Below are 18,743 nucleotides of genomic sequence, written 5' to 3' on the forward strand. Positions count from 1 at the left end.
TGTAAAACAGCATACCATTGAAATAGTAGGTAATGATTGCATTCCTATCGATGAAAGAAATTAATATGTTCTTTGATGTAAAACATAAGGAAGTGTTTTGTCACCACTGCTGTGTAGAGTCCACTGGGGTTTGTAGCTGTTCCAGCATTTGCTTATTAAATCTGATTGCACATGTTGGCTCCTCTCAAGCACAGATGGAGACAGGGCTCGGGATGCAGAACATAAACATCTTTTCCAATATATATTAAAATGCTTTTAGGTAATTAAGAATGTTATCTATAACATTTTGTTCCATATGATATGCATTAGGTAACTTTTGAATGTATGAAACGGTTTTGTTTTGTTTTTGTCAAAAACCACAAGCATTTTGATTACATGACACTAGATGAAATATATTAGACAAATTCATTTCCAGTGTAATGTGAACAGTATATATAATGATGTATATGCAACCTTGATTATGAATCCCATATGTAACATTTAAGGTAATAGTGTTACCTGCTGGTTTAGAAAAGCAAGGCCTAAACACAAAGCATTGTTTAATCTTAGTTGGTAAATAATAGTCAGGTTCAGTAAGCATTTGGAAAGGTTTTTAACAAGTTTTAAATAGCTATAGTCCTTAAAAACACTTTTCAAGTCCATTCTCAGAGTGCAGTTTACAGATCTTCACTGGAGGTGTTGGCTTAACAGCTTTTAGTAGATTCCAAGAATCAAACACTGATAATTCTGCAATAAACATATTTATATTCCACAAAAGCTGCTCAAAACTGATGCTTATTAGCATTTACACGCAAAGAAAAAGAAACTGCTGCATGCTTCCGACCTTAATTTTGTGTACCAGCAGAGAGCACTGTTGCTTTCTGAGAGCTTTTGTAATTAAAACTTGTATAAATCACAAAGTATGCCAGTACTGTTCAACTACCAATGACAATTTTTTCTTCTACAACCCATCTGAAGACTTGTAATTAACATGTTTGTTAATTTGATCCGTTTCATATCCTTTAGACATCAAAGTGACACAGGAGTTAAATCTTAAAAATACATTCAAATACCTTAACTATTAACAAAAATCTATCTTATTTGTATATCACTCGGCTTTAGATCCGCAAATCATCTCTGAATTGGTGCTGGCACTGTCATTCCTTCTGCAGGGGGCTACTTTTGTTCCCCATGGCCTCTGTGTGTGTTGTAAAGTAGCCACCGCTCCAAGCTCGGTCCCATGATAGACTACAATCTTATTTCTATTGAGATTGTAGTCTATCATGGGAGTTAGCTTGAAGCGATGACTACTTTACAACACACACAGGGACCATGGGGAACAAAAGTAGCCAGCCTTCAGAAGGAAGGACATTGTCAGAACAAAGTCAGAGATGATTTGAGGATCTACAGCCGAGTGATACACAAATAAGATACATTTTTGTTAATAGGGTACTTGAATGCATTTTTAAGATTTAACTCCTGAGTTTAGTGTCACTTTAATTGCTAGGGTGTGGGGGGTGCAATAAGTTTGACTCTGTAAAAATGATGCATTCTTATATAGAACACACAAGGCCCACTATATAGTCCAAAATACCTGACATGACTTCTAAAAGAGTTACTATAAAGGCAGGCTGTGTGATTAGTCACAGCAGCGCAGTATGATGTCCCTGAGTTGTCTCTGGTGTTTGCCTTCTGGCACATATTGGCATAGTACAGATTTCAGCACTACGCTCCAGCTAAAAAATATAGGTCACAGATCAGTGGTGTTCAATTCTGCTATTCAATGTTGGCCAATATCGCAGGCTGTCCACACTACCAGCTAGGGTCGCCGGTGCATACATCATAACCCATGCACCTATAAACATGCACTGCTGGTGCTCCTTGAGGACCAGAGCTGAACACACATTGCTTGCATTCACTGTGGGAGTTACAATTAGCTAAATGTTTTAACCACAAATTCTGGTTGTTTATTCCTTTCTGTAAATACAATGAAGAGATGCACACACCCTCATTGAAATCACAATGAATATCAGATGGAAAGATTCCTCTGTATCTGTAACTAAACAATACTAATTAAGACCACATGATAACACTATTATTTATTTATTATTAATGTGGTATAGTGTACTAAAACAATGCGATGCTAAAATTGTGTGGAATTTGTAAGTTTAACAAGGAGGCTCATCTATTTTCTGTTGGTTTCTCGCTAATATTGGAAATGTGAAATGCCTTGGTGAGCTAATGTATACCAAACAACCAATGACACATTTCTGCACTGTGAGCACTTTACATATCACATGTAGTATAAATTGGCAATAAATTTACTTTATTGACCAGATTCGTACTTTCTGAAACTATAGATGACTACGAAAGCTAAGGTCCCTTATACACGGACGGTTTGATTATGTCTGCCTGTCGGTTTTTCAGGCCGATCTGATCGGAAGCCCAATGTTAGTCTACGGGAGCCGGATCTAAATGGATGTGTGCCCATTTACATCTGATTATCCCCAAATCTGTCTAGGTCTGTAAAATGAAAAAGGCGGGCCTGATCGTGACAGACCAAAGCTGATCTGCTGTCTGCTTACATCCAACAGACCATAGACCTAACATGGGTCCATACAGCTCAGTTGTTTGGGAGAAAAAAATGGAATGAACATGGATGTCACAAGAGTGACATCTGTTCCATCCTGTGTTCCTGTGCATGGATCCCCAGCTAATTGGAATGGACGGAGCCCCTGTAAAAGGGACCTAAATGCCTGCTAGATTATTGTGAATTACCATAGGTTAGTTTTTATAGGGTTACTGTTAAAGCATTACATTATTATTATTATTATTATACAGGATTTATATAGCGCCAACAGTTTGCGCAGCGCTTTACAATATAAGGAAGACATTACAATTACATTAGTATATTGTCTACTAATTACAAGCACAGCAGAATTCAGGGTCAAGACTGAACTAGACTATAATATGCATAAGCATTATTAATTGATTGACTATGATGGAAGGTTGCTTTTTGCTCTGTAATCTGATCCTGCAGCAAAGTATGCATCAAATAATATAATCCACAACCAATCAGATCCTTCCTTTCATCTGCTATGCTACACCAGAATAACGAAAGGACAGATTCTGTTTCTATCAGATGCAATCATAAATGAGATTTATATTGGTATAGCCTTTAGCTATGAACAGCAAAAAATTCTAACATGTTTTGCAACATGTTGTATTATCGAGGCAGCAACGTATCCTCTGATGAGAAATATAAGTATTTTAGAGATCACAGTGGAGTTCCACAACTACAAGGCTATTACCCAGGCCACATGTCTCTTTACTGCTCTTCAAATTCAGCAACATCATTGTGCTTGAGAGCAATGAATATATCTATATTTTTGTGCCACTTGTACAATATATTTCAGTATATCCACAATCAATTACAGGATCAAAAGGCAGAGTAAATGTCACTATATACTTTTGGGGTTAAAGGACCACCAAACCTAAAATACAAGTCTCCTAAGATAAAATGAAATTTTAACTATGTCTTCAAAATGTAATGTAATATGTGATCTAATTAGAACAAAGAAATGTAACATACTGAAGTATTATTACAAAATGACTGACAGTAAAGGACAGCTATAGAAGTTCTTATGTGATTGTTGTGACCCCCCCCCCCTAGGGTTGCAAAAGGTTAGGCAAGCAAGTCCATACATTTTCTATGATAAGCTATGCCAGCCACTTTTTTGAGCCTGTATGCCAGCAATACCAAATGATGAGCTGGCATACTAGAAAATAGTGAGCTGGCCCTTTGAAAATTGTGAAACAGTGCCATATTTTTTGGTTTTCTTTATTGTGTTGTGAACTCAAGCCAAATAATTATGTTAAAGGTGAGGGCATATCCCACTCATTTATAACCCATGCAATACACTGGAACTATATTTAGTAATATTTAGACCAATGTCGTATTTATTTTAGGATTAGTGGCCCCTTATGTCAGTTTAATTTTGAGGGTAGATTATAAGAAAGATAAAAACATCGATTTGCTAATTCTACAGCTCTTGAACCCATCTGCCTAGGTGTGTCTAAACTACTGCCTCTGTACCTTACTGTTCCAGGGCACCAAGCAACAGCATACACTATGGCAAGATTGACAGATGCATCCTAACACATTTGACTGTGTAGAGAAGAGAAAGAATGTAAAAGAATGCCACAGACAAGAGTATATGAACTAAGCTAAGCATTAGATGTTCAGTGTGTGAATACCAAAATACTCTTCATATTGGCTATAGGATAACTGATCATGGTCAGATATTAATTTAAGCAAAATGGGGCCCCCATCCCTTTCCAATTACAGTAATAAGGATTGCACTAGGCACAAAGAAGCCATCCACTTTGCCTTTTCTATACTGCTATGGTGTGCTGCAGCACACACTACTGCCTGCAAAAACATTTCTCCCTTGTGAATTGACAGGCAGGTGCACAGCTTTGACCAATTATTCTCTGGCTCTGGTTACTCCAGCAGTATGAAGATTGTAGCTGGGCCCCATGGACATCCACCGGACGCTAGGTTCTTGTTCAGATTGCCTTGTGGATGATCTGGCTCTGATCAGGGTGCTACTTTAGAAAGCATCTACTACTGTTTGTTATTTTTTTAGTATTATTTTATGGCATGCAGGAGTTGTCTTACTTAGAGCCTACTCACCATAGGCAGAGTGTAGTTACAAATCAATAACCAGAAACAAAAAAAGACAACCTGCGCATGCTACCTAAGGTTAATTTACCTAATGGAGTAAATCCTGCCACAAATGAAGCTTTAGTAACCGAGATAACTATGTACAATGCTTAACAATCCCATCTGTCACCAGTCAGGAACTGAAAGCTGCAAGATGACAGACGGAAAAACAGAGAAAATAACACGGCAAAGGCACCTCTCAGGATTTAAAATGCTTTCCATAAGCTTGTCTGCCTGTTCCATTTCCTACCCAAATCATCACACCCTCCCCCAGCCCTCATCCATCAGCTACACAGCTTGGTAAAATGAAGTTCTAGAAAAGGCTGCACACACAATGCAGGTGTTCCAATAATTCAGATGTGCCTCATGAAAGCACTTCAAAGAATTATTTAATGACAATCAAGTAACCCTATTTATCCACTTCAACATCAGGGATCTGTATAATTCACAAATGGCACTTCAGTCAATTCTACAGTTTTGGATAAAGGGTAATGCTGTATTTTTAAATGTTTTATAATCCTATGGACCCCTCTTTTTGTAATCCATGTGCTGTGTTGGTGTGTGCCCACAGTTACAGAATGTCACAAGAGCAGGGTTCATGGAATTCTTATTTCCGGAACAACCCTGCTTAATTAGACTGCAAACAAAACTATTAAGTATAGTTGCCCATTGCATTACTGCAGTGTATATGCATTGTATTTCATTATTTAACACAATAATAATAATAATAATCTCCTTTAAATGAGTATTCAGCCATGCCTAGTTCTCTGTGCTAATTATGGATATAACATTGCCAGTGAAATTACCCAGAAATATGTATGTTTCACGGAACATTTGGATTTTGGAGAAATGGTATAATAAAACATTGATAGATATACCTTCCGACTGTATTCTTCATCATCTTCTGGATAGCTTGTGCAAACCATGTTTGGAGAGGAGGAGAATGTTGGTCCTTGGGAATAGTACTGGGAGCTACGATAGCCATCCCTTCGGAGCTTGTCACATTCTGCTCAAAGAGGTACAAAGGAACATGGGGTTACCAGCCTGGCTATTGCACTCCACAGAATAATTCTCTTTAGTATAAACACAACAACTAGGGGTCACCATGACATCTTATGATATGACAAAAATGTAATGGTAAAGTGCAAGATACCGAATGCATTTCTACAGAAACATAAACGTTTGACTTTACTTTTACTTAGCACACAGTTATATATGCTATTTAACCCCTTCGTGACGGGAGACGTACAGTGTACGTCTTGTCACTTTGTGCCTATATGACTGGCCACGTACACTGTACGTGACGAGTTATATCAGGCTTTGTAATGCCGGTATTTGCTGATTCTCAGCATTTAACAGCCATTCATTAATGTCTCAGTATTGAGGCATTAAGAACCTGAAAACTAGCTCAGTCATGAAGGGGTTAAATACATATTTGTTTACTGTTATTCCTACAACAAGATATGAAATTCTGTAGAAGCAATTTTGCCATTTACACAAGTCTGACTGGCCGGTTTTTAATGTACCAGCTGAAATTTGCACAGTGTGTGGGGCTGTCGGCTCCCTTTCAGCCAGCATTCCTCGATCAGACTTTTTGCACTTATCAAACAAAGTGCTTCCCGTGATACATTTAACAGGCCAAAAGGGAGCAGATAAGAGAAGTTCATTGTGAGGGTTTACATACACATTATGAAATTTCCTTTTTTTTAAGGTACTTGTGCAAATTTTCTACAAAGAAGGTTTATTTGAGGGTTAGTGCTTGCAGCATTTTGATCGCATCGCACCCGAACGCACTGCAGGCACAATGTACCTTGCTATCCCGTGCGGGCGATCGCTTTGCGGCCGGAGGGCGTGGCTACGGTGCCATTCACTTCAATGGCCCGTCACGCCCCCTCCAGCCTGGCAAAAAATGAGCCGACCGCAATGCGAGGCAGTGCGTTCCGGCCAGAATCGGACCGGAACGCACTGCTTATGGTGTGAACTAACCCTGAGAGTGTACCTGAAACAATTAGCATTTTTGTGGACTGCATTTCATGTTTGATAATTATTGTTCAGATATCCTTCGGATGAAAGATGCAACTGGCATATGTAAGTGCCTCTCTTCTATTTGCTTTTGACTATGGAAGGCCAATTTTTTTTTTTTTGCAGATGGTAATGCTGCTGAAGAGGACACTCTTAAGGTGCCCATACACTGGCAGAATTTTGCCCGTTTTTTAATGTACTGGCTGAAATTCGCACAGTGTGTGTGGCTGTCGGCTCCCTTTCAGCTGGCATTCCTCAATCAGCTGATTGAAGGAGCCTGCTCGAAAATCTTCATGTGATCAGAGCCGGCAACTACTGAGCTGCCTGCTCTGATAGGGTATTCCGACAGGAACACCAGTCAGAATACAATGCAAACAGCGGCGATTCCACGCTGTTTGTGTTGATGGAGGAATTGTGTCAATTTGTTTTGTTCAGCCTGTGGGCTGAACGCAAAAAAAATTGACAGGTGTATGGCCAGCTTTAAGCTATTTTCCTGTAAGTCCCACATTAACACAGAAGATGTATTCTGCTCTTATGCCAATGTAAGACGTGAATGTCTTTGTATTAGGGTAAAATAAGACCAGCTTAGTTAATCAGCTGCTCCTTGAAGTATATTTCTAAATTCAGATCAATGTGAACATAAACTGTACATTACATTCAGTATAGATCTATGTGCTGACACATTAAATACGTCTATATATGTTCTAGTGCATCTTATGGTGAAAGCTGTCATCTTCAATGAGAGTTAATACACATCTTGGTTCACCTTCCAGAAAACTACGCTGTAGACTCTTTCTGAAAAACGTTGTGCAAATCATTTCGTAGTTGTAGCATCTGAATCATTTGTGTACAGTTGGTAAATCAGCATCAGAGCAGAAGCATGACATGAACTGTCTTTTGACAGATGTGTCTGAATTTAATTTTATATATCTGTAAAGCACACTAAACCCCTTATTCCATTCACTCCAAATCATTATGTCATCACATCTGTCTGAAGTAACTGAGCTGGACCCTTAATGAATAGGCTCATTGTACAAATATCAAACACTTGTATTTCCTATTGACCTATTCATGAAGATCACAGTAAGTGATACTGAATTTAAGTATAAGGGTTCATGTAAGCTCACTTCTCACAAACTATGCTTGTTTTTAGACCTGAATAATATCCTATGTGCTTAGTCACCCAGTTTCCGGCCTTTTGTATCCCAGACTTCCTTCATGCCATGTACTCCATGGAAAAGGTTACGCAGTATAATTTGTTCTCCATCAGTTGTAGGTACTGAGCTTTCTAAAGCATGCAGGTGGACTAGATAATTGAGAAGGTTTACAATGTCACAATTGCTTGTGGATACTCTATAAATTCCTGGCCCTCTACGGAAGTACACCTGGAGGGGATAATTGTGCCAACATGACACAAACACTCAATGTATACAAAATATAAGATTCAAAAACATGATTTCTTCCTGTTTTACAATGACATAGGTTTTTGGTTTTAATCTTATTATTCCGTGTGTGCTTTAAGTATAGATGATTATCCAACAGAGCGATAAAAGACACAAGTAAATATGAATGTCAAAACATAATCTTTACTATTTATTATTGTATTATTTCATAATACAGTTTAGTAAGTTGATTCTACAACCAAACTCCATGGAGATAAAGTTCCTGGAGGCCATGAATCCAGAGCTACAGGATTATTAACACCTTAGTCACAATTGATATTGCTCTTTGCCATGCTAAATATTTTTGTAAGAATTTCTAAGTTGCTCAACAAAAATCTGCTGGCTGTGAATAGAACATTCACATTGATTCCTATTAAAATAGGTTTGACACTGTGACTGTGTGTCATGCTTAATCGTATACAAAGTTCAAGGATTCTCGTGTTCCACAAAATATCTCCCATTAGCAAATGCATTTCCCTCATGCAAAGATGTTACCGTAGTCTTCCTGTGTGTTACACATATTTGCATTGCATATGTTGCTCTACAGATCTGACTCAGCAGATCCACAGAGGAATCCAGAAGTTAGATGAAAGAACAGACTCTTCAATTCTAGCTTCAGGAAACAGAGCAGCTGGAGTATTATGCATGGGTGGTTACTTGGTCTCTATCATTTGACATTATACTTACAAACAACCTAAATTATGCCATTAATAGGACAAATTGTATATGTTTTGGCTTTGTTGCTCTTTGGGGCATGTTCTGTACATCTTGTATTCCCCACAGGTGCTGGCCTATATCTGCACTCACAAAATAGAACAATGATGAAACAGGAAAAAAATTACTGCCACTAATTGATTTTTGTCAGCCTCTTGTGTTGTGAGAATATTGGCTCTCATTACATTTGTCATAGAAAGCCATATAAATATTTGTTTTGATCAGCTGAGTTCTGCATGCCAAAGCTCCACATGGTAAAAAAGTGGGACATGCCTATCTTTAACCCTTTTCAGCAGATCCAGCTGTTACAGTGATCCCAGGTGCGTCGTTATGAAACAATGGGGACACCTCCATGAGGGCCACAGTCTTTATTTTTCACCAATGGGGGCTGCCATTGCCAATCTCTTTAAAAAATGCTAGTTTCCTGGCTGGTATAAGGACCCATACATAAGGGGCCAGCATGCATTATAGGAAAGTTAGAAGTCTTTTTCTGCTCTTCATACTTGTGCCAGGTCAGTGGGTAAACATATTTAAAGTGACATTAAAATCAAAAAATGTTTCCCCTCCCCCCAATGTTAATGTTAGCACTTACCTTAAATGATGTCTCTTAATCCGATCTTCCTCTTCTTTCCTGATGTTTTCATCTGTCCCTCCAGCGGTGCGGCAGCTCTCCGATCCAGAGCTGACTCCTCTCTGCTTGCTGGCACTTCTGATCCCACGGTGTCTGCATGCGGGTGCACGCGTCCATAGACTTACCTTGCGTCTCTGCTCGTCTCCGGGCCGAGAATCCGAACTGCGCATGCGCCCGCCCCAAGATGCTTTTCACGCGACGAAAAGCAGTGAAAGCAGGTTTAAAAAAAAAAAACTTTTTGCCTATATCTACTGTTTGCTAGCAGTAGATATAGGCAAAAAACCCGAGAGTTTGGAACCCCTTTTATAGTAGGCAACTAGCATTTTTAGTCAGAAGAGGTGTGGCAGCCTACATGTTTCAAACTTGTAGTTTAAAGTTTGTTTTAAAGTGCAATATTCATTTTGCAGTCAAATTTGAGAAATCCCCTATATATGTTTGTGTTCCCATTAACTCGGCATACCTAAATAATTTTTACAAAATATTTCTAACTTTTTTTTAGATGTTTCTTTGGTGAAAACCTTTGCCTAGACTGCAAGCTACTCTGAGCAGTTGAAAGTGAAACTAGAGGGACAAACTGAGGGATAGATTGAGGTTCTTATTAACATACAAAACGTCTAAGTCTTATAAGTATCCTCCACTGAGAAGTAAACAGTCTTGACATTCCTCTTTGGATATTATATACAGCCAGACAGATATTTACGAATGACCAAAACACACATATTTACAAGGCTGAGTGTAATACAAGGTTTGGTTTTTCTTGAATGGTTTCCTTACACCTAGTGATGTTAGTCAACAGCAGAATACACTATGTTGACAAGTGGTGATTCTAGTGCTTAAAGTCTTATTTCCAGCTGGTACAATAATAACAGATCAGGAAAAATTGAACCAAGCTGTTACATGGCAAGCAGTCAGTGTAAGCTATTGCCTTAAAGATCACATTTAAAATGGAGGTTTGGACACTGGCAAACAGAAAAAAAACTGTTGAAGGTCAGCCCCCACATAACCCTGACTTTAATCATCATGCCTCAGTTTTGTGAACAAGCAGTACAAAACATCAATAAACAAAGCAAGGCAGGACCTGTGTCCCTTAATGGGCTTCAAGAAAAAGAATTTAGTACAAAAATCATATTTTCTTTATCATCATTGAGGAACATGGGAATTCTGGAATTCCTTCAGGACGTAAAAAAGCAGTCCAACTGGGGTGTCGGCAACATCCACCAATGGATCTGGGAATGAACCAGGAGCCCTCTGTAACAGCCAGAAGGACCGATGCCTGAATCTGAACCACAAGAGGCGAAACTCCCACCAGGACAAGGGAACTGCTAAATACCCAAGAGAAATCATAGGGGATCAGCCTGATGCTCTGTGCATGACCAGAATCACTGACAAAAGGAACACCAGTCCACACCAGCAGAAGCTGTGAGCCAAAGCAACCACCAACAAATGGAGTAATATACCCCACCAAAACAGACAGGAGTGAGAAGACAACCACACTATCCTGATGCAGGAACACAGTAGGATGAGCACAGTAATCCACAAGTAATCCACCGTAATCCACCCTTGGTGGTGACACTAGAACCTAACAGGGAAAACCCCTGCAGGGCCTGTCTACCTGATCCGTACATAGAAAAACCATGATCCATGATCTCCATGATCTAGCAACATGTCCACAGTCGTGGAGCAAGGGGAGGAACCATAGCCAGAGAACTAAGACTGATCACCTGAAGGACAGGAGCAGGGAGGACATTTTGAGGAACCTCCTATAGAGGCTGAAATTCAGCCACAGCAGAAGGTCCTGACTCCAAATATTTTTAACCCATGAGGACCCCCGGATGTATCTGCAGTAGGGTTGCAATGTGGTCTGTCTGTTGACAGTCTAAGGTGATACCAAGCCCCTCAGTGATAAGTGCACACATCTTCACCCCCAGAATGGAGACTACAGGATGGAGAAGCCCAGGAAACAAAAATGGCGCCTCCCGTAGGTGAAGGTCCTACAGCACCAAAGTGATATCCAACAGACCCCCAGTCAAGTGACCTACTCACAGCAGGACCCCCTGAAGAAGCAGGCACTAACTGCTCTAGAGAAAAGAACATGATTACCATAGACACCCCACAGACAGTATAAGGGACAATTAGATTGACAGGAACCATCTCCACATTTCACCTCAAATCTAGACTTCCAGACACCAAGGATAAGACTAAAACAGACTAAAGGTCAACAAGAGAAGGAGAAGCAAGCCCCCAGTACTCCACTAGTTCTAGAATGTGAAGGAGGCAGAAGAACCAAGACCATTGGGGAAGATTCCACTAACCCATAGGGTTCATAGTGCTTTAGCATGGATCTAAGCTGGTCAGCCTTGCTTGTTGGTAACTGATTGTCACCAACCCTAGACATTAGGAAGGTGCCAATTGGATGAAACTTGCAGGGGCTGAGCCCTTCAAGAGAATTCTGGCTATCAGAGTCTGGAAAACTGACCCTTTTCAAAGAAAGTTGCCTACATGTCTCACAATGGGGATGCCATGAAAAGGCTCTACGGTGGGCATAAGGCCCAGTGCTCTCAACAACTACAACTGCCCTTAAAGGACAATGAGAGGTCTAGCACCAGTGTATCTAAATATTCACATTAAAATATCAGATTCCACCAGCAGCTGACATTGCATGTAGAGTCTATAATCAAATTGTCCATGACTGTGCAAAATCTATAAAAGATCCGGGAAAATCACATGGGGATTTTTCATAGAAGGTAAACATACTCACTAAAGCTGCCCATGCAGTGTCTATGTTAATCGGGATATAGGGAACAAAGATGTAGATTCCAAACTGGAATAATTGCTTCTGGCCTTTAACAGGAACACTAAAAAGCGATTTAAGTTATGAAATATATAGTAATTGATCAGTTTATATCATATACTCCAGACAGCCACATAAGAGGCCTGAAGCCACAGAATAAAGCTATTCGGAGATGGATAGCATGTCTGGGCAGGTGTGGTGAATTTCTTTAGGGGTATATAAAGCAATAAAAACGTTTACAATATGCTTTGTGGCATGAGGTAGATCTTCCCACGCACATTAATTCCGTGTCTACATACAAATAACAAAGGCTGCATAAGGTGAATATATTGTCCCTTTATGTGAAAGCACAAACTCCTAACATAAAGACGGTTCAAAGACAACGACATTTTGTGTTATTGTAAAAACAAAGAATCTTTTTCACATGGCTGAAGAATAAGATGAGCTTGCTTTCATGTTTGCAGCTGTAAACGACAAGAGTTTAGTAATTGTATCCTCCAGCCTCCATGTTGTCTGTGGAAGTCCTCATCCATTTAAGGAAAGAGCTGTTTTTAAATTCTTCCGTAGTGGTCAACAATGAAAGGTAAATGCATCTGATGGCTTCTTTAGGTATGTTTACATTGATTTCCCCCAATGAAAAAATACCTTGATTTATTTAGATTGCACAAACTTTCAGATAGGTAAGGGGTTCTGCTTGCTGAAACCAGGGGTTTCAGCAAGCAGAAACCCCTGATTTTACAGGAATTTTTGCGAGTATTTGCGAGAGGGCTTTTTTAGCAGCTGATGGGAGACTTCTAATGATCATGGTGTCACTAAGCATCTACTGCCATTGTAGTTATTGTAGTAGTTAAAGTAAAACTGTAGCCAAGAATTACAAGATAAACAATAGCCCATTAAATGATAAAATAACAAAACCAGCTTTTGCTGCAATATTCATCTTCAGTCCAGAGGTTATCTCTGCAGTACTTTTTTTCTGCCACTAGATGTCCTTAGTCTGATGGGCAGCATTATTTAACCCACTTTCTCTGAGCCCAGGCTGACCCAGCCTGTGAACAGGCAGTAAAGGAAGAAGCAGTAGAGTGTTAAACTCATCTCTCTGTCACTCTGCTTTCTCTTCCTATCAGCATGCTCTTGTTGGCACAATACGTGATTGGCTTCTTGTACTGCTTTTTCCTCTCACACTCCTGCTCAAATGAACATAAAATACATTAATGATGTATTAATGATTACAGATTTTAGCTTTCATATTGCATATATTAATATTGTGTTTAGAGTCTGTATTTTAATGGTTGAGGAGGCCTTGACCAAGCTTGCTTGTTTTGGTTTATTACATGTAAACAAAGTGCTTTTTTTGCTGCTTACATAGATTTATACATCTGAATAACTGGATGTGCCATATGAGAATTGGGGATAGAGATATGCATATATTAAACAGCAGAATGACTATGTTGCCACATGACTTAACAGAGGGCAGTCTGGGTCAAGTCATATAATAAAAGATTCATAATCTAACGATTTATGGTCATACTCTTACAAAAAGAACATTTGCCATAGTCAAATTACCGCGGCGCTGAATACTGAAAAATGGCCTGGATGGGAAGGGGGGTTTAACACCGCGGGTGTTAACTGGTTAAGGTGACACTCAACTCAGGAGTTCAATCTTAAAAATACATTCAAGTACTTTAATTATTAACAAAAATGTATCTTATTTGTGTATCACTCAGCTGTAGATCCTCAAATCATTTCTGAATTCATGCTGACACTGTCCTTCCTTCTGGAGGGTGGCTACTTTTGTTCCCCATGGTCCCTGTGTGTGTTGTAAGTAGTCATTGCTCCAAGCTCACTCCCATGATAGACTACAATCTCAATATGAATGAGTAAACTAAACATGAGATTGTAGTCCATCATGGGGCCGAGCTTGGAGCGGTGTCTACTTTACAACACACACAGGGACCATGGGGGACAAAAGTAGCCACCCTCCAGAAGGAAGGACAGTGTCAGCACCAATTCAGAGATGATTGGAGGATGTACAGCTGAGCCATACACAAATAAGATACATTTTTGTTAATAGTTAAGGTAGTTGAATGCAGTTTTAAGATTTAACACCTGAGTTTAGTGTCACTTTAAAAAGCAGGCATTTACTAATGATCCTGGAGCACAATGTCTTTCTGTGAACTCTTTGTGGGTGCTTTGGCTCTCTTTATAAGCAGCATAAAGCAAAATGACAGGTAGTTTTAAAGATATATATTCAAATGAGAAATACCAGAGGTTGCCAACCTTAATCTGCAATCATTTCCTGTCGCTGCTGCAGTCTATTAAACAACACAGCCTTTCTGAAAAGTAACTATACTTTGAGCTTTCATAGATCATCATTCAGTGGATTAAGTCCAGCACCATTACAATCTAAATTTTGCCCATGTTGTTTACACAGTATGTTGCATAACTATCTGTGACACCAACCAGATATTAACCAGCCAGTATTTAAAATGTGTTCGTATAATCATAGCATTGTATGATCGTTCATTGTTGTGCAACTTTACTTTTCAAAAATTCAAATTCTAATGCTTACAATTTCAAGAGAAGCAAAGCAGGGATCCCACACTGGCATGCAATCTGGCTCAGTAGTATGATTCCCTAGAGGTCAGGTTTGGCCTTGCACAGGGGAACAAACCTGCTGAGCCCTTCTAATAAGATTGCCAAAGGAGGCAGTCAGACGAGTAGCTAGAATGGGTGGTAACTGTGTTGGGTTTTAGGATCATGCAAATAGATGCCTTCACAGAATCTGGGCCAATGGAGGCAGCCTTTCTGAAACTATTGATGGCTTCCAGAAAAAAAGGAGATAAAGGGCAGAACGCTTTTTATGATAGGATGACGTAAAACGATCCTGTACTGTTTTTTTCTTTTTTTTTGTTTTGAGAAACTTCATAGCCTGCTGGATCTCCAAGAGTGTAATAGTAGATTTGAGTGCTTCCTTTTGTGACGCACACAAGGTGGGGATATATAAATGACAATCTGAAAGCAGATCATCTTTGAGGCAACACTACATCATTGGTTCAGCTATGTGGAAGACCCATGGGTTAAGATAAGAACATCTCAAGTGCAAGCTTCTAATGAACACACAAACTCAGTGGATAAAAACATCAACTTTACATGGGAAGATGCACAGAATAAGAAATTACCCTTTTGTGTGTTGCATGTCAAGGGTGGAGGTGACTTGGACATTACAAGCTACAGGAAATCCACCCACACAGACCAGTATGTGCCCTTTGACTACCACCACCCACTGCTAAACTATGTGTTATAAGAACTCTGCAACACTGGGCCTAGAGACTAAAGACAAAGAACATAGACATCTCAGGAGTGCTTTGAAAGTTTATGGCTACCCATACAGGACTTTCAGAAAAACATGCACAGGGACATGTAAAAACATGGGACCATCGAACAGGGGTGTGAAGGAGAACAGTGAAATATATTTATCCAGGGTGTGACCAGAGTATCAGAAAAATCCTTAAAGATTTTTTTACAAACATCCCTTCCCTGTGTTCTTCAAGCTCAGCAATACACTGGACTAGAAGCTTGTACATCAAAAAGGATCAACACCTATACAAAAGTCAAAATACCAAGTGTAACTTCTCATATATATAAAATATAAATATATATACACCAATCAGCCATAACATTATAACCACAATCCTAATATTAAGTAGGTCTCCCTTTGCCACCAGCACAGCCCTAAACCGCCAAGGAATGGGCTCCACTAGACTTTTGAAGTTATTCTATGGTATCTGGCCAAGCCTTCAATAGCAGATCCTTTAAGTCCTGTAAGGTGCAAGGTGGGGCCTCCATGGATCGTACTTGTTTTTCCAGCACATCCCACAGGAGCTTGATTCGAATGAGATCTGGAGAATTTGGAGGCCAAGTCAACACCTTGAACTAGTTGTGTTCCTAAAACCGTTCATGAACCTTTTTTGCAGTGTGGCAAGGCACATTATCCTGCTGAAAGAGGCCACAGCCATCAGGAAGTACTGTTTGCACGAAGGGATGTACTTGGTCAGCAACCATGTTTAGGTAGATGGTACTTTTCAAAGTAACACCCACATGAATGGCAAGGTTTCCCAGCAGAACATTGCCCGAAGCATCACACTGACTTCGTCTCACTTCACCTGTCAGTGGTCATAATGTTATGGCTGATCAGTGTATGTTAGAGATCCAGACTCTCAATGGTTAGAGCAGGTTCTCACATTTGCTGTGCATGGCAGCATAATGCTGCCAATCTTCCCATCCTTATAACAATAACTGAATGCAAGCCACTGCTGTGACTTTTCTCCCCATCTTGTCTAACATTAAACTCACCACCTGCTCAGTGAAAAGATCATTCTTTTTTCTCATGGAGAGCAGAAAAATACGATGATCAGTCATGGAGATTTTAAAACATGCAACCAATGTTCTGCTTAGGGCTGGTTGCTCTGTGTCTCATACACATCTGAATATTGGGGTTGAGGCTCAAAAAGGATGCATCCACAGTAAAATTAGGTACTTTATAGAAGTCTAAGGGGCTGCAATGTGCAGGTGTGGCCAGGAGAGTGAGACTTGCGGTGCTAGATGTAAACAAATAACAGAGGCCATCGTATCAAGGTAAATGTGCATCTGTGGAGGGGGAGGGTGGGTTGGATTATGTTAGGGCAAGGGGCAAAAAAGATAAATGCACTTATCCTTTAAATGCAAATATATACTTTTCTTGCACAAATAATGCTTGGTATTGTCATCCCAACCACTGAGTCTACATGTTAGCCCTTTTGATGATGGGCAGCATAACTGGCCAATGGCAAGGCTCAAGGGGTGGGAGGGCTGGGACCAACCTTGACTTCTACTAGATAAATCACAATTTGAACAGCTGTCTGTATCGCCAGATCTATTGATTATCTTTACATGTGTTTTTCACTTACAATAACCTCTATACATGCATTTTGCTTTCACATGGTCAGTCTGAGTCTACCAAGGTTTTAGGTTACGGTAAGTTTCTACTTATGTCTATATTATTTGCTATTATTCTACATATCATCCATCAGCTTACAGTACAACCCATTTGGTCCCAGAAGTACATGTACCTTACAGAAAACCATATGGGTATATTTCATAGATTAGACTGGATTTTACTAATCAATACATTTTTCCATGGTGACAGGTCTTAAATATGGGGTAAGACAGAGGACAAACCTGATTGTGACCCCACAACCTCATAGGGAGCACTCTATTCAATTTTAGGCTTCCAATCCAATGTAGCTCTGTTGATCCATGCATTTCATACTGTCAATCATTACAGATAAACTGACCTTATGTGATAATGTGAACAGATTTGATGGATCAGACTGGATTTTCCAAGGTAGTACCCATCCCAATTGTAACAGGTTTTAAACATGTGGGAAAACAGAGGGCATCTGTGCAAACCTGACTGTGACCCCTCCACCTTATAAAGAACGCCCTATTACATTCCAGCCCACCAATGCAATGTAAGATTAGTAATAAGACAACATAAGCTCTTAAGCAGGATTAGTAGCCACAGTGCTGGGAAAAGCCATATAAACCTACATGGTAGTTAGATATGTATTATAATCAGTGACCGATATACATGTATCTTTCTTTCTTTAAAATTAATTAACTTGATTAATAGGCTTTGGCCTAAACCAAGAAGCAAACACTGCATTCTACAGCGGTGATAAGCCATAATAAGAAGTATAAAATATTTTGGAAAGTTTAATTATTCTTGACATTGACAGTTACAAAATACAGTTTCTGTATATATGTTTCATGGTGCTCAACTTGTAATCCCATTTTAAAGCATACCTTCATCTTTCTGGTAAATCTGATATTAAGGGAAGACAGTACAACAGTATGTAAACTGAATATCTATTTCATTATGTCTGTAAGGCTTTTGAAGAATGTATTTTCTCCTGTGAGAAGTGTTTGCAGGTGCCAAATATTACTATCTTTACTGGTAAGTGAATGGTTTACCCAACCTCCCCACAGTAAAAAGATTTCACTGGATCCAAATGATACTTCTAGAGCTGTTACAAACATAAGGAAGCAAGGTGTACATCTACCAGTAAAGAAAACAGAATGTACAGTCATTCAGATTTCTGCTCACGTTATTAAATGAGACCCTGATAAGTTAAAGTTCATTGTCTGCTACATACCTCGCAGCACAGTTTTCAGGTTCACTTTGGCTTGCCTGTGCAGATCTTCTACACATGGTGGTCTCGATGAGGGAAGGAAGACATTTTCTTGTTGGTGCCAAGATGCCCTGTAATGGACTGTCCACTTACTTTCTTCATCTAGATTGGAAACCGCTGCAAAGGTAAAAAGAATGATCTTATTAGTTATCATTCAAACATGAAAAACACTTCATCAAGGTAGAAATGTTTTTGATAAACGTTAACA

At 39.5% G+C, this 18,743-nt stretch overlaps 1 protein-coding gene across 1 annotated transcript in view; it reads right to left on the reverse strand.

The window, feature by feature from the left end:
• Positions 1-18,743, reverse strand: part of NHSL1 (NHS like 1) — a 194,046-nt gene that overhangs the window by 24,117 nt on the left and 151,186 nt on the right. Inside the window, exons 2-3 of the mRNA XM_018567328.1 lie at positions 18,500-18,652; positions 5,584-5,711 (exon numbers count right to left, since the gene is read on the reverse strand). Coding sequence (XP_018422830.1) covers positions 5,584-5,711; positions 18,500-18,652 — 281 coding nt within the window. The remainder of the gene's footprint in view (positions 1-5,583; positions 5,712-18,499; positions 18,653-18,743) is intronic.

This window comes from Nanorana parkeri, unplaced genomic scaffold (assembly GCF_000935625.1).
Source record: "Nanorana parkeri isolate BGI_ZX_2015 unplaced genomic scaffold, ASM93562v1 scaffold1031, whole genome shotgun sequence".
NCBI classification, from domain to species: Eukaryota; Metazoa; Chordata; class Amphibia; order Anura; family Dicroglossidae; genus Nanorana; species Nanorana parkeri.